The 18,833-nt window shown below is 33.9% G+C and overlaps 1 protein-coding gene across 3 annotated transcripts in view; it reads left to right on the top strand.

The window, feature by feature from the left end:
• Window positions 1-18,833, top strand: part of LOC143255653 (N-acetylneuraminate lyase-like) — a 58,218-nt gene that overhangs the window by 25,259 nt on the left and 14,126 nt on the right. The window contains exons 1-7 of one of the 3 annotated variants that reach the window (XM_076511650.1): window positions 4,276-4,420; window positions 4,961-5,016; window positions 8,469-8,539; window positions 10,428-10,515; window positions 16,431-16,488; window positions 17,944-18,019; window positions 18,353-18,445. In XM_076511650.1, the coding sequence (XP_076367765.1) occupies window positions 4,418-4,420; window positions 4,961-5,016; window positions 8,469-8,539; window positions 10,428-10,515; window positions 16,431-16,488; window positions 17,944-18,019; window positions 18,353-18,445 (445 nt within the window). In that variant the 5' untranslated portion in view covers window positions 4,276-4,417. Of the gene's footprint in view, window positions 1-4,275; window positions 4,421-4,960; window positions 5,017-8,468; window positions 8,540-10,427; window positions 10,516-16,430; window positions 16,489-17,943; window positions 18,020-18,352; window positions 18,446-18,833 lie in introns of those variants that run through there. The other 2 variants (XM_076511649.1, XM_076511651.1) reach the window with 2 other exon arrangements.

Here is an 18,833-nt window from a genome sequence, read left to right as displayed (position 1 = left end):
ATGTAATCATGCACTGAGCAGATCCTCTCCAAAGTGCAACAACAAATTACCAAATTACTATAAAGTAAAAAACGTATATAAAATTCTTACTTTCAACTGATTGGACAACCTTGCACAGATATATATATATATACATTGTTGTAAACTACAATTTTTAATGTTTTAAATTTAGATTTTCGTTTGCTATACGGAGCGTGCCATGATTTAGTAACGGTGTAATATCTAGAAGAAACTTGTAGTAAGCAAAAAACGAGTACATTATAGGGGTATTAGACTTAGTAAACTGTTAATGAGTTAAGCAGTCCTGTTTAATTAATGAGTTAGACAGTATATATATTCCTCAACGATCAAGTTAATCAGTCAGTGTGATTGTTAACTATAGATTAGCAATAAAATTCTGCAAGTGGGCTTCTTTGTGAGTTATACATTAATACTACTAGTCTCGGATTTTCTCTTTGTAGGTTGTTTGTGAAATTAGGCCTACCAGTGATGTTAACCTGTAGCTAGCTTATTGAAGGAATAAATTAAATTTATTATCATTACGTTAGCTAGATTTTGTATTATTTTTATCAAGCTAGCAGAAATAATCTACCCAATGAAAGAATATGTTACGGTAATAATGTCAGAAATATAATTAAATTAGTTAAAATAAAATATAATGTTGACTAAACTTTGAGATGGCACAATGAGTGTGGAGAATTTGCTGGATGTAAAGAAATAGTGGAAAGAATAGCAAGCAGAAAAAATAATAGTTGTTTTCGTAGGGCGAAGCCACACAATAAGATATCTGTACCCTAACGACAAGAGAGCATAAAAAGCAGATAAAAAAAAGAGAGACAGAAAATTAAATCAATCTAGTATTTACAGGTGAACTGATTTCTCTACAAGTATCAGACAGATAGATTGGGTAATAAAAGCAGATTCGACAAGGAAATATTGCAGTACTGTATTTAATAGCATAAGCATTTATGTGTGTTTTCTTATAGCAAAGCCACATCCGGCTATCTGCTCAGCCCACCGAGGGGAATTGAACCCCTGATTTTAGTGTTGTAAATCCGAAGATATACCGCTGTACTAGCGGGGGGCGAGCATTTGTAAAATAAGGAGACTGGACAAATGTAAGGAAAATAAAAAAAATCTTTATTTATACAATAAAACAAAAGAAAACTAATTGTAGGCACGACATGGTATGGTTTTTAGAACCCTCGACTCGCAATCTGTGCATAGTTGGTTTTAATCCATGTCACTGAAAATGTTCGCTATTTCGACAGTGAGGGCATTATAAAGTACGTTCAATCCCAGTATTCATTAGTAAAATAGTTTTGTTTGTTTGGAATTTCGCACAAAGCTACTCGAGGGCTATCTGTGCTAGCCGTCCCTAATTTAGTAGTGTAAGACTAGAGGGAAAGCAGCTAGTTATCACCACCCACCGCCAACTCTTGGGCTACTCTTTTTACCAACGAATAGTGGGATTGACCGTCACCTTATACGCCCCCACGGTTGGGAGAGCGAGCATGTTTAGCGCGACGCGGGCGCGAACCCGCGACCCTCGGATTATGAGTCGCACGCCTTACGCGCTTGGCCATGCCAGGCCCTAGTGAAATAGTAGTCTAAGAGTTGTTGGAGTAGCTGCCTTTCTTCTAGCTACTCGAGGGCTTTCTTTGAAACTCAAAACAAATTGAATGAACTCAAAGTGTATATATGCACAGACCATATCACAATTGATATTCTTACTAAGCTACGTTTGTTTGCTTTTAAGAGGTATGTACTTAATTTGCGAATAACAGTAAGTTTTTGAAACAGCTATTTGTGGGATAATAGACTTATTTCTGCGCAACATATTGTCTCTAACAGTGAGACATAATCACGTAGAACATTTAAAGTACAAGTAAATTCAAAATGCAAGTACATCCAATCATATTATTGGGCTAATTATACTAGCTCATTCTGGTTCCAAACATAATTAACTTGATACAAATTTAATGGTGCTCCACATGTTCTATTAATGTTGGCTTTTAAATTTATGACTTTGTGATTCCAGAGTTTATCTTATTCAGTACTTTAATATTTCAAAAAAAAAAAATTTCACATTGTTTTAAATCGTACCCTAATTCACGTTTGACTCTTATTCCGTTACAGATAGCCCTCGAGTAGCTTTGTGCGAAATTCAAAAACAATAAAAAAATATTTTTCAGTTTTCATGTTTTCGACATCTGGTCGTTATTAGCATATCTGTGTTTCCTAAGTTGAAACTTTATCAATCCAAATAATCTTTTGTAAACACTGTGTTGTTGCCATATTTGTCGTTATTTTATAGATTAGGTGAAACTTTTAATGTCATTGCCTGGTTTAGTTACGATTTTAGTTTGACGTTTGATTTGAGTTTTCTGCTTAATTTATACTGTTACCTAATTAACTTTTCACTAATAGCACATACAAATAAGATTTATTGATAAGTATCTTTCTGCTCTTGCTCTGCTTGGGTATTTTGGTCAGTTCTTAATGAGGGGTGTTAACACTGTATGAAAAGGGAAGCACGTGATATAAAAGATGACCAACTGAAAGTACAGCAAAATGTACTCCAAGATGTGGTATCAATTAATGAAGATGAAGAACTGATGTGGTCTAACACCAAACTATAAGTTGTTCAAGCGAAAGATTCGAGTTTGAAGCCATTTATTCAATGATTGAAAGATATTACGTAAAGATTCGTGATTAAAAAAAAACCACACTTTACAGCTCGAAAACAAAAATGAACTGGACACACTAGGATTTCTTATGTTTACAAATAGCTTATTATTCCGTGGAAAATTGGTGAACTCTGTTGTGAGTGGTAAGGACCACAACAGAAACAACACTGATAGCTACTGGAGAAAGTTGTTGATGTCCTTGGTCTTCTTCCATCTGAAAAAGGTACCAAATGGTTATGGTAGATTATATAACCCAATAGCCAAAAGCATCTGCTGTTTTTAACCATGAAGCAGAAATCTGAATAAATTAATTCACGAATACGTTTCAATATTTGAGGTGTGCCATAGAACGTTTTTCAGATTACGAACGGAATTTTGAACTAAACTTTGTTAATAGACACGTGTCAGATCCTTGGAGTGAATAAGACCAAAACAACAACCTTTCATTCATCGTCTTACGGCATGAAGTAGAGATGCATCTACACACTGTTAAAACATATCAACATGTAAATGGGTAATTGAAACAACAACAACAACAACATAGAACCATGATTTTCCATTGTTGCTGTAGACTTATCATATTGCAATATACGAAGCTACTGGCAACATACCATCATTACCGATGTTTGGAAGATAAATGAAAGTGCCATTGGACCTTCTGTATTCTCATCTGCAGAAAAGGCGCTCAAAATAGTTTTGCAATGATAGGTAGAGAGATTGAGGAACACAACCAGTGACATACATGATTTTACTTGAAAAATACTAAAATCAACAAGTAATAAAGTGAAAAATCACACACTGTGTCTGTGTGATCCTTATTGTAAGAAAAAATGAACTATGAAGTTAAGCAGATGCTTAAAGGAGTTATATGATGTGGTTTACAAAATCATCCATCGTGATCGGCTGTGAAATTCGTCACTGGTAGTGGTAAAATGATATAGCCATACAATAATGAATCACCTATGAGTATGGTTAAGATAAATAAAATATGATAATAAAATACATTACTTTTTATTTTGTTGCAACTGTTTTTCTCGTAACTGAAAGATCTGTTAGATCGTTTCTTTGTCTGATATTTAAATGACAATAAATTCAAACGCCCATATATAACTGGCGCTGATCATGAGTTTTTAAGTGAGAAACTGAAGTTAACGTTTGACAAGACCAAAAGACAATAACTTTAATGCCAATGCTAACGGGTTTGTTTTCATAGTGTTGATATGGTATTATTACATATCTAGAGTAAATTAAAATACCAATACATCACATGCAATAGTGTCAGTTTTTGAAAATTTTTAAGAACGTGGTTTGTTAAGTTTGATATCGAAATCATTTACGTTTTTTCTGTCGGAATAATAAAATATTAATCAAATATAAGTTCAATATACGCTCAGCAACATTACACTGCTATAAAAATTAAAGACAATTTAAAATTTTTTTATAGAATAGCTTAATAGTTCATATAGGTCACATAACACAAGAAAAAACATTTACATGAAATTAACTCTTACAAAACTGCGTATGAATCCTTCAACTCTGCTATTCTGTGTATATTAATAGCTGCTCCCTGTACCCTTGTAATCGAGCCAAAGTCTACTGTCAAGGTCATTAATCTAGCAAACAAATTAACCTTCGCAAAAACTGTTTAGTAGAGGCACTAATTCTGTGTATGTTATGAGGTTGGCATAAACTTTTATAATGTTTTCAGGGTGAATTAACAAGTTGAAATGGTAAGTATTCAACAATATTATTTGTTTCAGACGGGCTTGTATATTTTTTCTTTCGTTACAACTTCTCATAAAGCCTTAGAGTATTATATTTATGTTCTACATATATAAGGTTTGAGCTTTTTGTTAATTTTATTCGTATTAAAACAGTACGAAAGATGTTCAATATCATAATATATATAGAATTTTAGGTTTGAAGCTTCGCGAAACATACTATAGACTACAGGACAGTATGAACTTGTATATATTACATAAAATGTACGTTTTAAACACAAAGGTCAAGAATATACAATTGTGGGATATTTATTCTATTCTCTGTACTAATTGATTTAGTAAGTTATACACTTATTACTTTAGAAAAGTTGACCTAATCAAAATAATTGAAACAAAATATTAATGGTAACATCTAAAAAAATAATGTGGGAGAAATATATAGAAAAATATTCAGGAATGCATCATTCAAAAATATACTTCTCTAATTAGTTTGATGATTAGACAGTTGTTATCCATGTATCTATGTGCTTTGTTTTTTTTTTCTTTTAGATTAAAATATTTGAAGGATTGTTATCTGCCCCTTTCACGGCTTTTTACCAGAATGGGTGAGTTTTGTTGTGGATAGAAAATAGACAGTTGATTTGATACTACATAGAGAATAAAACTTTACGGACAGAAATGTTATATAACTTACTTAGTTCCAAGAAAAATGCATTTAGTAACAGCATAAGATCTTTTAAGAATATCTGAAAGTTATTTGAAAATGAGTATTCTGGTAATGACATAATATTATTTATTTATTTCATCATCAATTATTATTGTTAAGAGCTAATAGCATTATTCATTTATTGTAATACCAAATTGTTTATTATTATTTACTTTTGCTTGAATTAATTTTAGTCATCATTGTGAGGAACTGGCGAACCATTAAATTAGTTCTTTTGTTTTCAGAGCGGGTCGAGCAACACAGCGTCAACGAGAGAGAATTGTATCAATAATTGTACAAATTTATTAAAGGAAGTAAATAATAATTTAAAACAATGAATTAACAATATTATGTTTAATATATCAAGCGAGACCTTTCGCCCAATACTTGTTTTGTTTTCATTAAAATGACATTATTCTTTTTACCCCATAATAAAAAAATAAGTTGAATTATTTTTAAGGTTATTCTGATTAAGAGGACTAGTTATTTGGAGGTTTACTCATTACAGTATTAGAAAAAGTCTACAATTGGGTGTTAGAACAATTTTTGAAAGTAGTTGCATCCTAATTATTTGTCCACAAGTGACTACTATAGACGCTATTGCATAATGTCAAGCAATTAAGAATAGCTGTATAAATGGTTTTTTGATATACGATGAAAATCTGAGCTCGCCTGTAATTACAGTATAATTTCGGGGAAAAATTTATGCAGTATAGTATAATTTGCATGTTATCAACAGCAACATCAGTATAAGACTTATTATATTTTAAGACTGCGTTCTATATGTAATAACTTGAGTATTTTCAAGAATTACAAGACTTTATAGTATACAAGACTTTTTTTTCAAAATATAAAACTGACTAGTTAGAAGAAAGTATAGGGCTGTTATAAATTTCACCCAAATTGCATTAATGTTACAAGTGGAATACCTCATGCTTATTATTAGGGCCTTTGCTATTTTTAATTTATATCAATGACATAAGTGAAGGATGGTTAATAGATTATATAAAATTTTCATTGTTGCTGGATGTAAGGAGGACCCTACCGCTTTACCTAAAGGTTTGGATTATTTGGATCGTTGGGGATACAAATGACAATTGAATTTTAATTATAATATACGCAAGTTATTTCATGTCTGATATTACAGTTTGAATTATAAGTATTATTTTGATGGGGATAACTTTTATGGTTTTACGGAAGAAAAATATTTCAGTGTTCTGGGTCATCAGTTTCTTAAGCCACTCAAGCAATGCGCTGTTGCTAGTGGGTTGTACCTATGGAAATGCTGAATATAGGTCTGAAGAGGTTATAATATCATAGTACAGGTCATTGGTTAAACCATATTTTAAGAACTAGATTAAGTCTTAGGTTCCTTAACTAAGAAAGGACATTGAATTGATGGAAAGGGTTCACAGGAGACCTACTAAGATGATAATCTGGAATATAAAGATTATTATATATATATAAGTTAATATTTCTGATCTTATTTTTGCTTGCAAAAAGAACAGTTAAAAGGGTTCTAATATATATGTTCAAGATTATTAAGTGAATTGACAGTTTGGATAATCATTTTTTTCATATTTAATGGTAAAAATGGTGATACAAATATAAATTTTGGCGGAGAAGGACTCGTCTTCATTTAAGCCAGCTTTATTTTTCTGAGAGGGTGGTTAATCTTTGAAAGGAATTGCTTTAAGATGTGGCTAATGCTGTTAATTTAAGGGAATTCAACTCGTAAACGGGGACCATCATCAGTTGATACTACTACCTACAACATTCCCGTGCTTAAGGGTTAAGAGAATCTTTACTGTTACGGATTTACTGTTATACATTTATTTTAATATATGCGTTTGTTTCAATTAGATACATGTGAGGTATATTACTGTATGTTCTTTAAATTTGTAAAAGATTCTTGAGAGCAAAAATCAATATATATATATTTCACGAAAACGCTAGCGTATCTTTGAATATTGTTGAACATTCGAGAATCTCATTGTAAAGTTTATAAACCGACACGCCGAGTGTGGTTTGTTTTTGTTTTGAATTTCGCGCAAAACTACTCAAGGGCTATCTGCACTAGCCGTCCCTAATTTTGCAGTGTAAGACAAGGGGGAAGGCAGCTAGCCATCATCACACACCGCCAATTCTTGGGCTACTCTTTTACCAACATTATAACACCCCCACGGCTGAAAAGGCAATCATGTTTGGTGTGACAGGGATTCAAACTCGCAACCCGCGGATTACGAGCCGAGTGCCTTAACCAACTGGCCATGTTGGGCCTACACGCCGAGAGACAGGACAGATTATTGTTTGGTCGCAACAGTCAGTATACTAGAAGTTTCGGAAACTATAATAGTGACAAATGTTTATTAGTCGGAAAACTACAGATGTATGACCAAGAACGTTTATGGATTTCGAACATTACAAACTTCAGTGAATTACTTTCGATATTAATATTTCTACGGGGACATTAAATATTCTCGTCGGGAGAAACTCGCGCGTGAAGAATAGAGCTAGCCAGCATTCCTGTCGAGTAAAGTATATCGGCATATCAAAATAAAATTAATTTCGTCGTCGTGGGCATAGACTGCCTATAAAATATTCAATTCCAGACCAGGTAGAAGACAGAATATGTTTGTGAGATTGTAAAACTTTGGTATATAAACAATTATTTGTAAGAACTATTTTTAATAACCGTTATTATAGGTTGTATTGTTATTTGTATATTAAAATATATTTGCGTTAAAAAAGAAAGTTGTGTATATCAACCTCTTCGGCAAATATCAAAAATTTGACACATATTGACATTTAATCAACTTCTAAATTAAAATGCTCCATACCCAGTGGCACAGTGGTATGTCTGTGAACTAGAAACCAGGTTTCGATATCCATGGTGGCCGAACATAGATTACCCATTGTATGGTTTTGTGCTTAATTCCAACCAATCAATCTAAATTAAAATTTTCGGTTATTTAAAATCATAATACGTAACCTAATAAATCGGAGACTAATCCGGGAATAATTTATTATATGTGATAAAATAAACTGGGGCCTTGTCCCCGATGAATTATAACACGTAACATCATAAATATTTGAATAATAAGGAATAGCTCCGAGAAGTTTAGTACTTAGTTTACTTTAGTGAGAAAAAGTGTCTAGATGGTTTGTTTGTTAGAATTAAACACAAAGTGCTATCTGTGGTCTGACCATCACAGGTATCGAATGCCTGTTTCTGGCAGTGTGAGTCCGCAACGTACCGCTGTACCACTGGGGGCGTCGAGATTGACCAAATTGTTCCTTTTGTTCTTTACTGTTATGTTATATACTAAATTTTTGTTTTTGACGAACCAGGAAGGTAAATTTGGACATCATACCAAAGTACGTGGACCTATTATGTAGAAACAACGTTCGTGGAGCATTTGGTAAGAGAATTCTAGGCTATTGCGATGGTGTTACATTAGTCTACATAGTTTCTGTCGTTATTTTGTGGTGCAAACAACGAAACCAATGTTTTATTTTTAACTTAACCTATATTATATTTTCTTAACTTTTCCCATAACCATTATCTGTCTTGTAAATGATTTTGTAGAGACGGTGCTCTATGCATTCATTGTTGTTTGGTAAAAATTCTGGCGTGAACTGTTTGGATTAGTGTCGTTTGGTAAATCTTAAGAAATAGGTGTTGTTGTTTTCTAAATTTGGGTTTGGGATCAGTTTTGATTAGGAATTAGATATATAACACAGTTAGTGGAGTTTTGAAAGTTTTGAAGTCTACTTCGTGAGTCTGTCAAAAGTATGATATTAAAAAGGAAAAAGAAAAAAGTTGATTGTGTAACCTACAAATTGGGTAGTTATGTTTATGGCCAGTATCAAGGAACACAACATAACTGTTTAGCTTAAAAACTACGTTATTAGGCCGACTACACTATTATTTGGGAAAGTGAAAAATTTGTGTAATTGGTTAATACGTTACCAGAGATGCTAACTATTTCAAATGACTAAGCGTAATGATCGTAGACAGAGCCCTTTCACAGTTTTAGTCCTTTTAGATTTGGCAGAAACAAGACAATCTGGTGAACGAGGCCTCTTCTTTTTCCAACTTGTGAACGATCGTATTGGTGTTTCTATGCCGCTCATAAAACGAGAAATACCCATCTACGCGAGCGCTTATTGGCTGACAAGCACTGATGACGTAACTATGAATTCCCCCACGTACCCTGTATGGAGAAGCACCGCACTCAAACTATTGGTAGACGTCGGAGATACAAATAGTTTATATTATTTCAAGCACAAACATGACTATCGCAAGTAGCCATTTGGACTGTGTCTTTTATTTATTATCAAAATTTATTTGTATCTCACAAGAAATTTTTTTCACCCCTTTCAAGCCCTGGGGGAACAATTTATCACTTTATTGTATAGGCCTATATTATATATAATAATTTTGGAGTTGCAACAAGTCGTAATATTTGTCTGTATGAGCGTATAGTCGTAATGTATACACCAAAATCGTAATGATTGCGCTCAAATCGTAATGGTTGGCATCTCTGCGTTACTTACTTAAGTCGTTACACGAATCGTTCGACGTTGTTTTAATTAGACCAGCACGAAGTCCAAGAAGCACTATGATGAATTACGGTTCATTAAATTATTGTACGTTAGTAGAGAAAAGGGCAACAAATGCTAAATAAAGTAAGTTCTGAATTATAAACTTACATGGAAATGAAGTAGATACTTAGGTCGTTTATAGTATTAAAGTGGGCAGTATATTTCATGCTTTTGTTTTTGATGAGCCAGCAATGTGATTGTTATAACAATGAACACTTTTTAATTTTTAATATTATCTTTAAATTATTTGTGTGAATCTCTCAGCAGCTATCTTGTTTGATTTTTTACCCTCACTGTACACGATGAAACATGTATGAATGTTGTGAAATTTAACAGTATATGTTTTGTGTTTAAGTCGAGTTAAACGACAAAGTTGTATCAATATATTTTTTATAGCTTCCGACATCACAATAGATATCACATTAACGAGTCGGAATATTCATGTATCGAATAAATTAAGTTAAATTAAAAATTGAACTCGAAAACATTGTTATAATTGAAATACGCGATGTTATTAGTGGACTTTATAAAACGCATAATGATAACAAAGGATTTGTAAGGTATCTATAATAATAATACTGCTAAATTAAGTATCCTGTAGAATATATCGTTAAAAATAATGTGCATGGCTTAATAGAGAGTATAAATATATTGTATTAATTTGTGTGTAAATAAATGTTTATTTTATGATGATACTTCTAGTTAATGGTACAACAGGAGAAGGCCCTTCCCTGACGGTGGAAGAGCGGAAGTTGACAGCAGAGAAATGGATAAAAGCTGGCAAGGGGAAGTATGTAACCATTGACGTTTCCTATGTCACTTACTCTATCTGAAATTTCATAGTCATTATCGTCTTTGTAATTTCTAATTATATCTTGGTTACTTGTAGGTGTTTCATATTTAGCATATTGCTTCACTTCCCCGAGAGTTGCACAGAACACTCATATTTTATAAAAACGTAATGATGATATTTTTACATTTGTAGTATTGAGTTGTTCTATCTTAAAGAATTATAAATAATAGTTTTAGACAGAAGTTTGTGTTGGGATTTCACATTCATCAGTATTGTTTAAATAAGTAGTTTTTGTAATCTAATTACTTTCCTGAAACACAGTCATGTATAACAGTATTTATCATTATTGTTACATGTTTCTGAATGTTTCAAAAATGTATAAATGTTCCAGCATTAGAATCTAAAATCTGTGAATTATACATTTTTATGTTGTAGTCATTCTAGTTCCGGCACGGTCAGGTGGTTAGGGCGCTTGACTCGCAATCTGAGGGTCGCGAGTTCTATTCCCCGTCTCACCAAATATGCTCGCCCTTTCAGCCATGGTGATGTTAAAATGTTACAATCGATTCCATTAGTCGTTGGTAAAAGAATAACGTAAGAGTTGGCAGTGGATGATGATTACCAACTGCCTTCTCTCTAGTCCAGTGGTTCCTAACTTGGGTTCAATCGAACCCCAGGGGTTCGGTGAGTCAGTCTCAGGGGTACGGCGGAGGTCAAGACACACACACTGTGTGTGTGTCCGTTTCGTTTACCCCACTCGTATGATTCGTGACGTCATGCTACACTTGGCCATCATTGGCTGTGGCTGATCACGTCACATCACTTGGCTTCAATATCTGTGTTGCAGGGAACTTCGTGCGCTTAGCAGTCGACTTGTGACTGTAATAATCGTGCACCATTTGTGATTTTATCCTTATATTTCAATCCCTTCATGCTAACTATGTCGAGCAAAAACAGAAAGTGGTCGGACAAATACGTACAATATGGATTCACGTATATAACGGAACATGATGGGAGTCGGCGTCCTCAATGCATGATTTGCAATGCCAAATTGAGCAATTCTAGTCTAGCACCGGCAAAACTAAGATAACACTCCCTAAAGCTGCATGAAGATGGGATATACAAGAACACAACGCTTGCTGAATTCAAGGTAAAGAGAGCCAGGTTCGATGAAAAGGCTATTTTGCTTGTTCTCAGCTTTGTACCCATCGACAAACCGATCCTCACAGCATCGTACGAAGTTGCGTACTTGATTGAAAAGCAGGGCAAACCACACACCATTGGTGAAGCACTCGTAAAACCGGCTGCGTTGAAGATGGCGAATATCATGCTGGGTAAAGCTGCTGAAAATAAGTTATCCCAAATTCCTCTTTCAAATGACACCATGAGCAGCAGAATAGATGACATGAGTGATGACATCTTGGCTCAAGCAGTTGTAGATCTGATTTCAAGCCTAGCAAAATTTAGCCTTCAACTCGACTAGACCACCGACGTTTCCATTCTAAGTCAGTTTGTTGTATTCGTGCGCTATGTGAAGAACGACGAGATGAAATATTTTTTATTCTGTAAGCTTTTACAACAACAACAACTAAGGGAGCCGACGTGAAGAAACTTGTGGATGACTTCTTCAGAGAAAACGATCTTTCGTGGGATATGGTTTCTGCAGTTTGTTTGGACGGAGCTCCATTCATGCTGGGACGAAACTCTGGTTTTGGTGCGCTGGTGAAAGCCGATGCACCACACATCATTGTAACGCACTGTGTTCTGTACAGGCATGCGTTGGCAACAAAAAGCTTGCTTTCAAAACTGGCAGAAGTATTAAAAATTGTAGTAGAATGTGTAAACTATGTGCGAAATAGTGCCCTGAAGCACCGCATCTTCAAAGAGGTATGTAATGAAATGGATTCTGAATTCGAGGTACTTTTGTACCATTCTAACGTTCGGTGGTTATCCCGGGGAAAGGTGCTGAATCGTGTTTTTGCCATGCATGTGGAATTAGCCCTGTTTTTGCAAGAGCACCAACATTGTCATCTGGATTGCTTCGAAAAATCTGAGTCATTTTCATTTTGGCGGTATCTTCAATGCTCTCAATTATCTTAATCAACAGATGCAGGGCGGTGGAGTCAACATCATCGAAGCGAAAGGAAACCTGAAGGCTTAAAAAAACAACAACTACCGTTATGGAAACGACGAACAGAGAATGATAACTTCGCAAAATTTCCCCTGCTGGACGACTGTGTAAGTAAGATCGAAGATGTGTCTGAAATCGGAGACATTTCTGTACCCGGGGAACTGAAGCAAGCAATTGCCATGCACTTAGATAAGCTCGCAAACTGTTTCGACGAATACTTCCCCACCAGAGAGTCGTATCCAGCATGTGTGAGACAGCCGTTCATGTTTATTGTTGCGACAGCAGATGTCAATGATGAATACCTCGACGAAATCAATGAACTTCAGCAGAGCCAGGTTCAACAGCAACTTTTCAGAACAACAACGCTCTCAACGTTTTGGTGTCACCAAATCATAGCGTACCCTCTTATTGCTAAGAAAGCCCTTGAGATACTCATACTGTTTGTTACAACGTATCTTCGCGTGCAATTCTTTTCGAGGATGGTAGACATAAAAACGAAGAAAATGAACAGACTTTGTTGCGAAAATGATATGAGAGTGGCACTTGCCAAGGTGAAGCCGCGCATTTCTGAACTTGTCTCTGAAAGGCAACAGCAAAAGTCACATTGATTTGCAATAAATATTCATTGAGTTGTGTTTTTGTTTTTGTGTGAAATTCATGTTTTGTTGGTTTTGTTCTTTGAACACAGTGATATTGTGTGCAACTGATGCATGGTTCATTTTGTGCACTAATAAAATATCTACATATGTTTTGAATTTGAAAAAATCTCATTTTATTTTTCCAATTACAAAGGGTTCAGTACCTCCAATAAGGTTAAGAACCACTGCTCTAGTCTATCACCGCCAAAATTGGGTCAACTAGTGAATTAAGCCATCGGATCGCTTTGAACGAAATTTAAAATAAACCTCGAATCTCATTTATATGTATAATACTAAGCATTTTATGGCTTTGCGCAAGTTTCTCTATGAGTCAGAAAATTAGAGAGTGAAGTTGTATAACACTGTGCAAAAGTGTAAGGAAAAGTAAAAAAAAGAATAATTCTGCTTTCAAAGAACAATGGCAGTTAAATCACAGGTAAAACAATATTTTATTAATCGTCATATTTCATACAACAACAACTCGGTGGAAGTGCTTGATTTGACCAAAGAGTTAACATTTTTATTATAACCCCAGATAATTTGTTTCTTTTTTTTTAATTTCGCGCAATGCTACACGAGGGCTATGTGCGCTATCCGTCCCTAATTTAGCAGTGTAAGACTAGAGGGAAGGCAACTAGTCGTCACCACCCACCGCCAACTCTTGCACTACTTTTTTTACCAACGAATAGTGGGATTGACCGTAACATTGTAACGCCTCCACAGCTGAAAGAGAGAGCATGTTTGGTGCAAAGGGGATTCGAAACTGCGACCCTCGGATTACGAGTCGAGTGTCTTAACCACCTGGCCCCACATAGTCTTTCAGACATTGTTGCAACATATTTAATCAAAGAATCATTTGTGATTTTGCTCCAAATATCTCTAATATATTCCCATAAAGTGTCTTTGGAAGTAACTTTTGATTTGCTATAGGTTTTGATCTATCAAATCCCAGATCTGCTCAGTCGGGTTGAGCTTGAGAGTCTGGGAAAGGGGGGCATTACATTATTTGAATGACTCCAGCAGCTTCTTTCTGAGTTACGTAATTTTCCATAGGTTGGATGAGTGTTTGGGTCATTATCTTCTTGCTAGTAGAATCCTTTACCAATTTAAGAAAATAAATAAAACGTGATATGTAATAATACGCAAACCACTGAATGACGGATCAGTATCTGATCATGCTTGTTCTGTTGCATTATTCCAACTATTTTACAAATATCTCCTGTCGTCTCAGCAGAAAAAAAACACCCACAAACTGTCACACTGCCTTACTCATGGTTTATGGCTGATGCTATGCATTGAGGTGTCTCAAAGGCAACATGAACGAAGATATTTAATACCAGTATCGTTTCGTTTAGGCGCTCTGCCTCTTCTTTTCCTATTTCAGATTTACATGTCTCGGTATCACGATCTAGGGTGTACTTGACAACGCTTGGGGTGCATTTCAAGTCTGCAGTAATTTGTCTGAGAGTTCAACCAACATCATGTAAAGCTTTCATGCGAACTTTCTGCTCAACTGACAATTCTCTACGTTATTTTTTGGGCCGTGGCATGACAAGAAAAACTTTATATAGTGTTTGTTAAATAATGTTTTTTATATCAAAGTTTATTCATCAGGTACTATTAAATCAATTTCTTCTAGCATTTACTGGTACCATATGCTAGCTCTTTGCTAGCTTCTTGTTATAGAGTAAAGACACTGCAAGGGGTACAATGATCTTTATTTTAGACCCTAAATTTGATCAGTTTTTTCACTCAAGCAGAACCCTTATGACATACCCTTGGTACAAGTATATTGGAATTCTAAAGAATTATAAGTATTTTCGCCCTGGTTTATTCAATTGTCAACAGGGATCAGTGAAGCCTTACAACAGTGTTGAAATTTACATTTTGTAAAGGCACAGAAGAATTAGTCCTATAAAATGGATAGAATGACAAAAGTGTTCTCATATCCTAACACTTTTTAACAGTACTGTATCTTTGCCAAATGTTTCATTATTCTCATCTGTGTCTGAAACAACTATTACAGACACACTTTTCTATCTTGCACCTATTGTATAGTTCGTTTTCTCTTTTCACGTGTTCGCTTTCTCTTTGTTTTTCCATATTTTGTCCATGGCCACTTTTTCTTTCTTCATGAGTGCTGTAATTTCTTACCCATTTACACACAATTATATTACATGGTGTTTTTTTTTTTTCTTTTACTTTTACTCTGTCTGAATTAGTTTCAGTTTGCTTTGTAAACGTTATCAAGACTTAATTTCTTATTGCTACATAAATCTCTAGTCTTTTTAACGTCTCCCATAATCCATTAATATAATACTGAGTTTTTTAGATTTATAGTAAAAAGTCAATCAATCACTAAAATGGTTATACATGAGAGGGCTTTCTACCAGCTTATTTTGAAGTTATGATCAAAATGAAATTGTAATATTTATCTGCTTCTGATAAGTATAATAAAATCATAGACCAACTTTACACTAAATGAGACAAAAACTTAACGAAATGTGAAACATAGTAAATGGTTTATATGTTTTGAATATTGTGCTTGACTCATAGGTTTTAAATTCAACATCATGGAATAAATCTCTGAACAGTTAGCATTCCAAGAAAGCTTATACTGGTTCTGCTCATGTAACTAAAATAATTATAAATATGTTGAGGTATATCTGCACATCGGGTTATAATTTGCTTACCTACAGGCCTACAAAATGAATCGTTAGAAACTTAAGTAATTCACTAAGTATTTTAGGAGTCTAACACGTGCCTCTGCTCATTCTTTGTATAATTTCTGATATCCCATTAAAGTTTAGCTTTTCCAAAATCAGTGACTCTGTTTATCACCCGTTCTACAAGTCAAACATTTTTGTTGGATTGAAATAAACATAGAATTATTTCCCTGGCCTGTTTCATTATCTGTGTGTTTAAACAGATATTAAAATTTATGGAGTCTAATAATATACTGCATTAACAAGGATATAAAGTTGGATAACTATTCTTGAATAATTCGTTAAATATTTTAGTATCTTAGCAGATGTCTGTATGCTTATCATGTTCTATAAATTATTAAAATTATTCCACGTTTTTTTTTTGTGTTTGAACTTAGTTTTACATAATATCATACCTGTACTCTGTATGTTCTTCAGATTGGACCTGATAATAATTCATATTGGAGGTTGTAATGTTAATGACGCAATGGAGCTGGTAAGTTTGTATGTGAATCATTTTATTAAAATATTTAAGTGCCTTGTAATGTTTAACGTTGCTTTTTAAGGTAATGAAGTTATAACTTTCCTCATGTGTGACATTTCAAAAAATATTTAATATTAAACTGACGAAGCAATATCTTTTACTTTTTGTAAAGTTGTAAAACTGTTTTCATAAAAAATGTTTACTTTCAAATGAGTTTTGAGAGCTGTCCTAACAATTTACTTCCAGGATATTCCAAATTATTGTTTTAATTAATCTCATTCTAAATCAAATTTAGATCATTGTCATGACAACTAATTCAAAGCTTAGAGATTTTACAATAAGTTTCTCAGAAAGCAGGGTTTAAGTAATTTTCTCCATAATTTTGATTGACTTTTTGTTTGCATTAGATACTGTAACGTTCACTCTTAATGTTTAAATAGTTTCAGTGTCAACTTCAACTCAAAAAGATATTTAAGTAATGCTTTTAAAGATTTGTTTTGGGCCCGGCATGGCCAGGTGGGGTAAGGCGTTCGACTCGTAATTTGAGGGCCGCGGGTTCGAATCCCGGTCACACCAAACATGCTCGCCCTTTCAGCCGTGGGAGCGTTATAATGTGACGGTCAATCCCACTATTCGTTGGTAAAAGAGTAACCCAAGAGCTGGCGGTGGGTGGTGATGGTTAGCTGCCTTTCCTCTAGTCTTACACTGCAAAATTAGGGACAATTAGCGCAGATAGCTCTCGAGTAGCTTTGCGCGAAATTCAAAAAAGAAAAAAACAAGATTTGTTTTCTTCGCATCTCAGCTAATACTAAACATTAATTAAATAGATGCTAAAAATGCAATTCAGTTTTTTCTAATAAATATTTTTCGTAAAGTAAAGTTTTTCAGTGTATAGTCATAACACTGGGGAGTAAAAAAGATGTCGTACAATACGAGTATTTACGTCAAACTTGTACAATTTCAGGAAATTAGTTTTAATTTCAAGAATTATGTGAAAGAAATAAAAACCATGTTTGTACGATTGGAATTTAAGTACACTGAAATAGAAATATGGTTTTTAGTAATTAAATACCGAATAAAAACATGTATTACTTTGAAAGGTGAATAACTGAAATTCATTTTATAAATAAAATGGCTTTATTTTCTAGATATGTCTCTATAATATAACGTAAACTATTGTTTTAAGACATTTAATAAATGTAGTATTGGTTCGGTAAGGACCCTTTAAAACTTTAATTTTTAAATATATTTTTGTTTTTATAATGTAATATATATGTAAACAATGTAAACATTTTCAATGAAAACTTCGATCTATTTAACCGTACATGTTTTTCTAACGTACCCGTGAGGATAACATCAGCAGTTTAAATAATAAATACGAATTTACTTTAAACAATAAACATTTGATAATTTTTAAGAGTTTTATTATTAAATCCCTATTGAAATCAACCTTTGTTATATTTTAAGGCTAGACATGCTGAACAACACGGAGCATCAGCTATAGCCTCTCTGCCCCCTTTATATTACAAGCCAACTGAAAACGGTTCGTGTTTACTGATTAGTACATACCTCTTTTTTTGGTAATTTTATTAACATTAAAACATTTAGCTCGTCGTAATTTTAGACTACACATTATTATGTTTGTAAAATCAACGACTCTACATGATGACTTCTAAGTTTAAAGTTTAATTACTTTAATGTTTTACGAAGTAATTTTTAATACAACTGGCTTAGCTTTCTTTTATGTTGTTTTTAACAGTTTATTGAAAGTACACTAAAGTAATGATATGGCGTTTCAAAGGGTGTCCTGAAACTAATAGCTTTAATTTTTCTGATGTTATTGTACAGTTTTCTTAACATTACAATGAAATTGCAGGAGATTTGATTAGCTACCTTGCAGCTATTGCATCAGCGGCTCCAAATACACCCTTCCTATACTACCATATACCGTCATACACTGGGATTAATGGTGAGTCTTCAAAATCCGTCGTTGTAAATGAGTAAAATTTATTTTTAATTTAAAAATTTGCGTCTGAGATTTTAAACTTGGATATTTCATGCCTGTTAACGGTAAGGTAGTACTGACTCGAATCTTAACGAAGCAAAATGTCATTATAATTTAAAAAATATATTACAAAGTATTTCCGTGTGTTAAGAGATATTGAATTTATTTAACAATAAGTTGCACTTATTTTAGAGATCTGAACAGATTTAATTTAATTATAACATTCTTTTGCAGATTATTTACGATACAGCTAGAAAACTATTAACAGAGTTGATCGAAAGGGGTCCAATGACAGGGCGCGAAGGGACCCGCGAGCGAGAGCTTATGGAGGGGAGAGTATCAGAGTGTTATG

Source organism: Tachypleus tridentatus, chromosome 7 (assembly GCF_004210375.1).
Source record: "Tachypleus tridentatus isolate NWPU-2018 chromosome 7, ASM421037v1, whole genome shotgun sequence".
In the NCBI taxonomy this organism is placed as follows: Eukaryota; Metazoa; Arthropoda; class Merostomata; order Xiphosura; family Limulidae; genus Tachypleus; species Tachypleus tridentatus.
The sequence above is the reverse complement of the archived record's forward strand: the minus strand, read 5'-3'. Positions and strand labels throughout refer to the sequence as shown.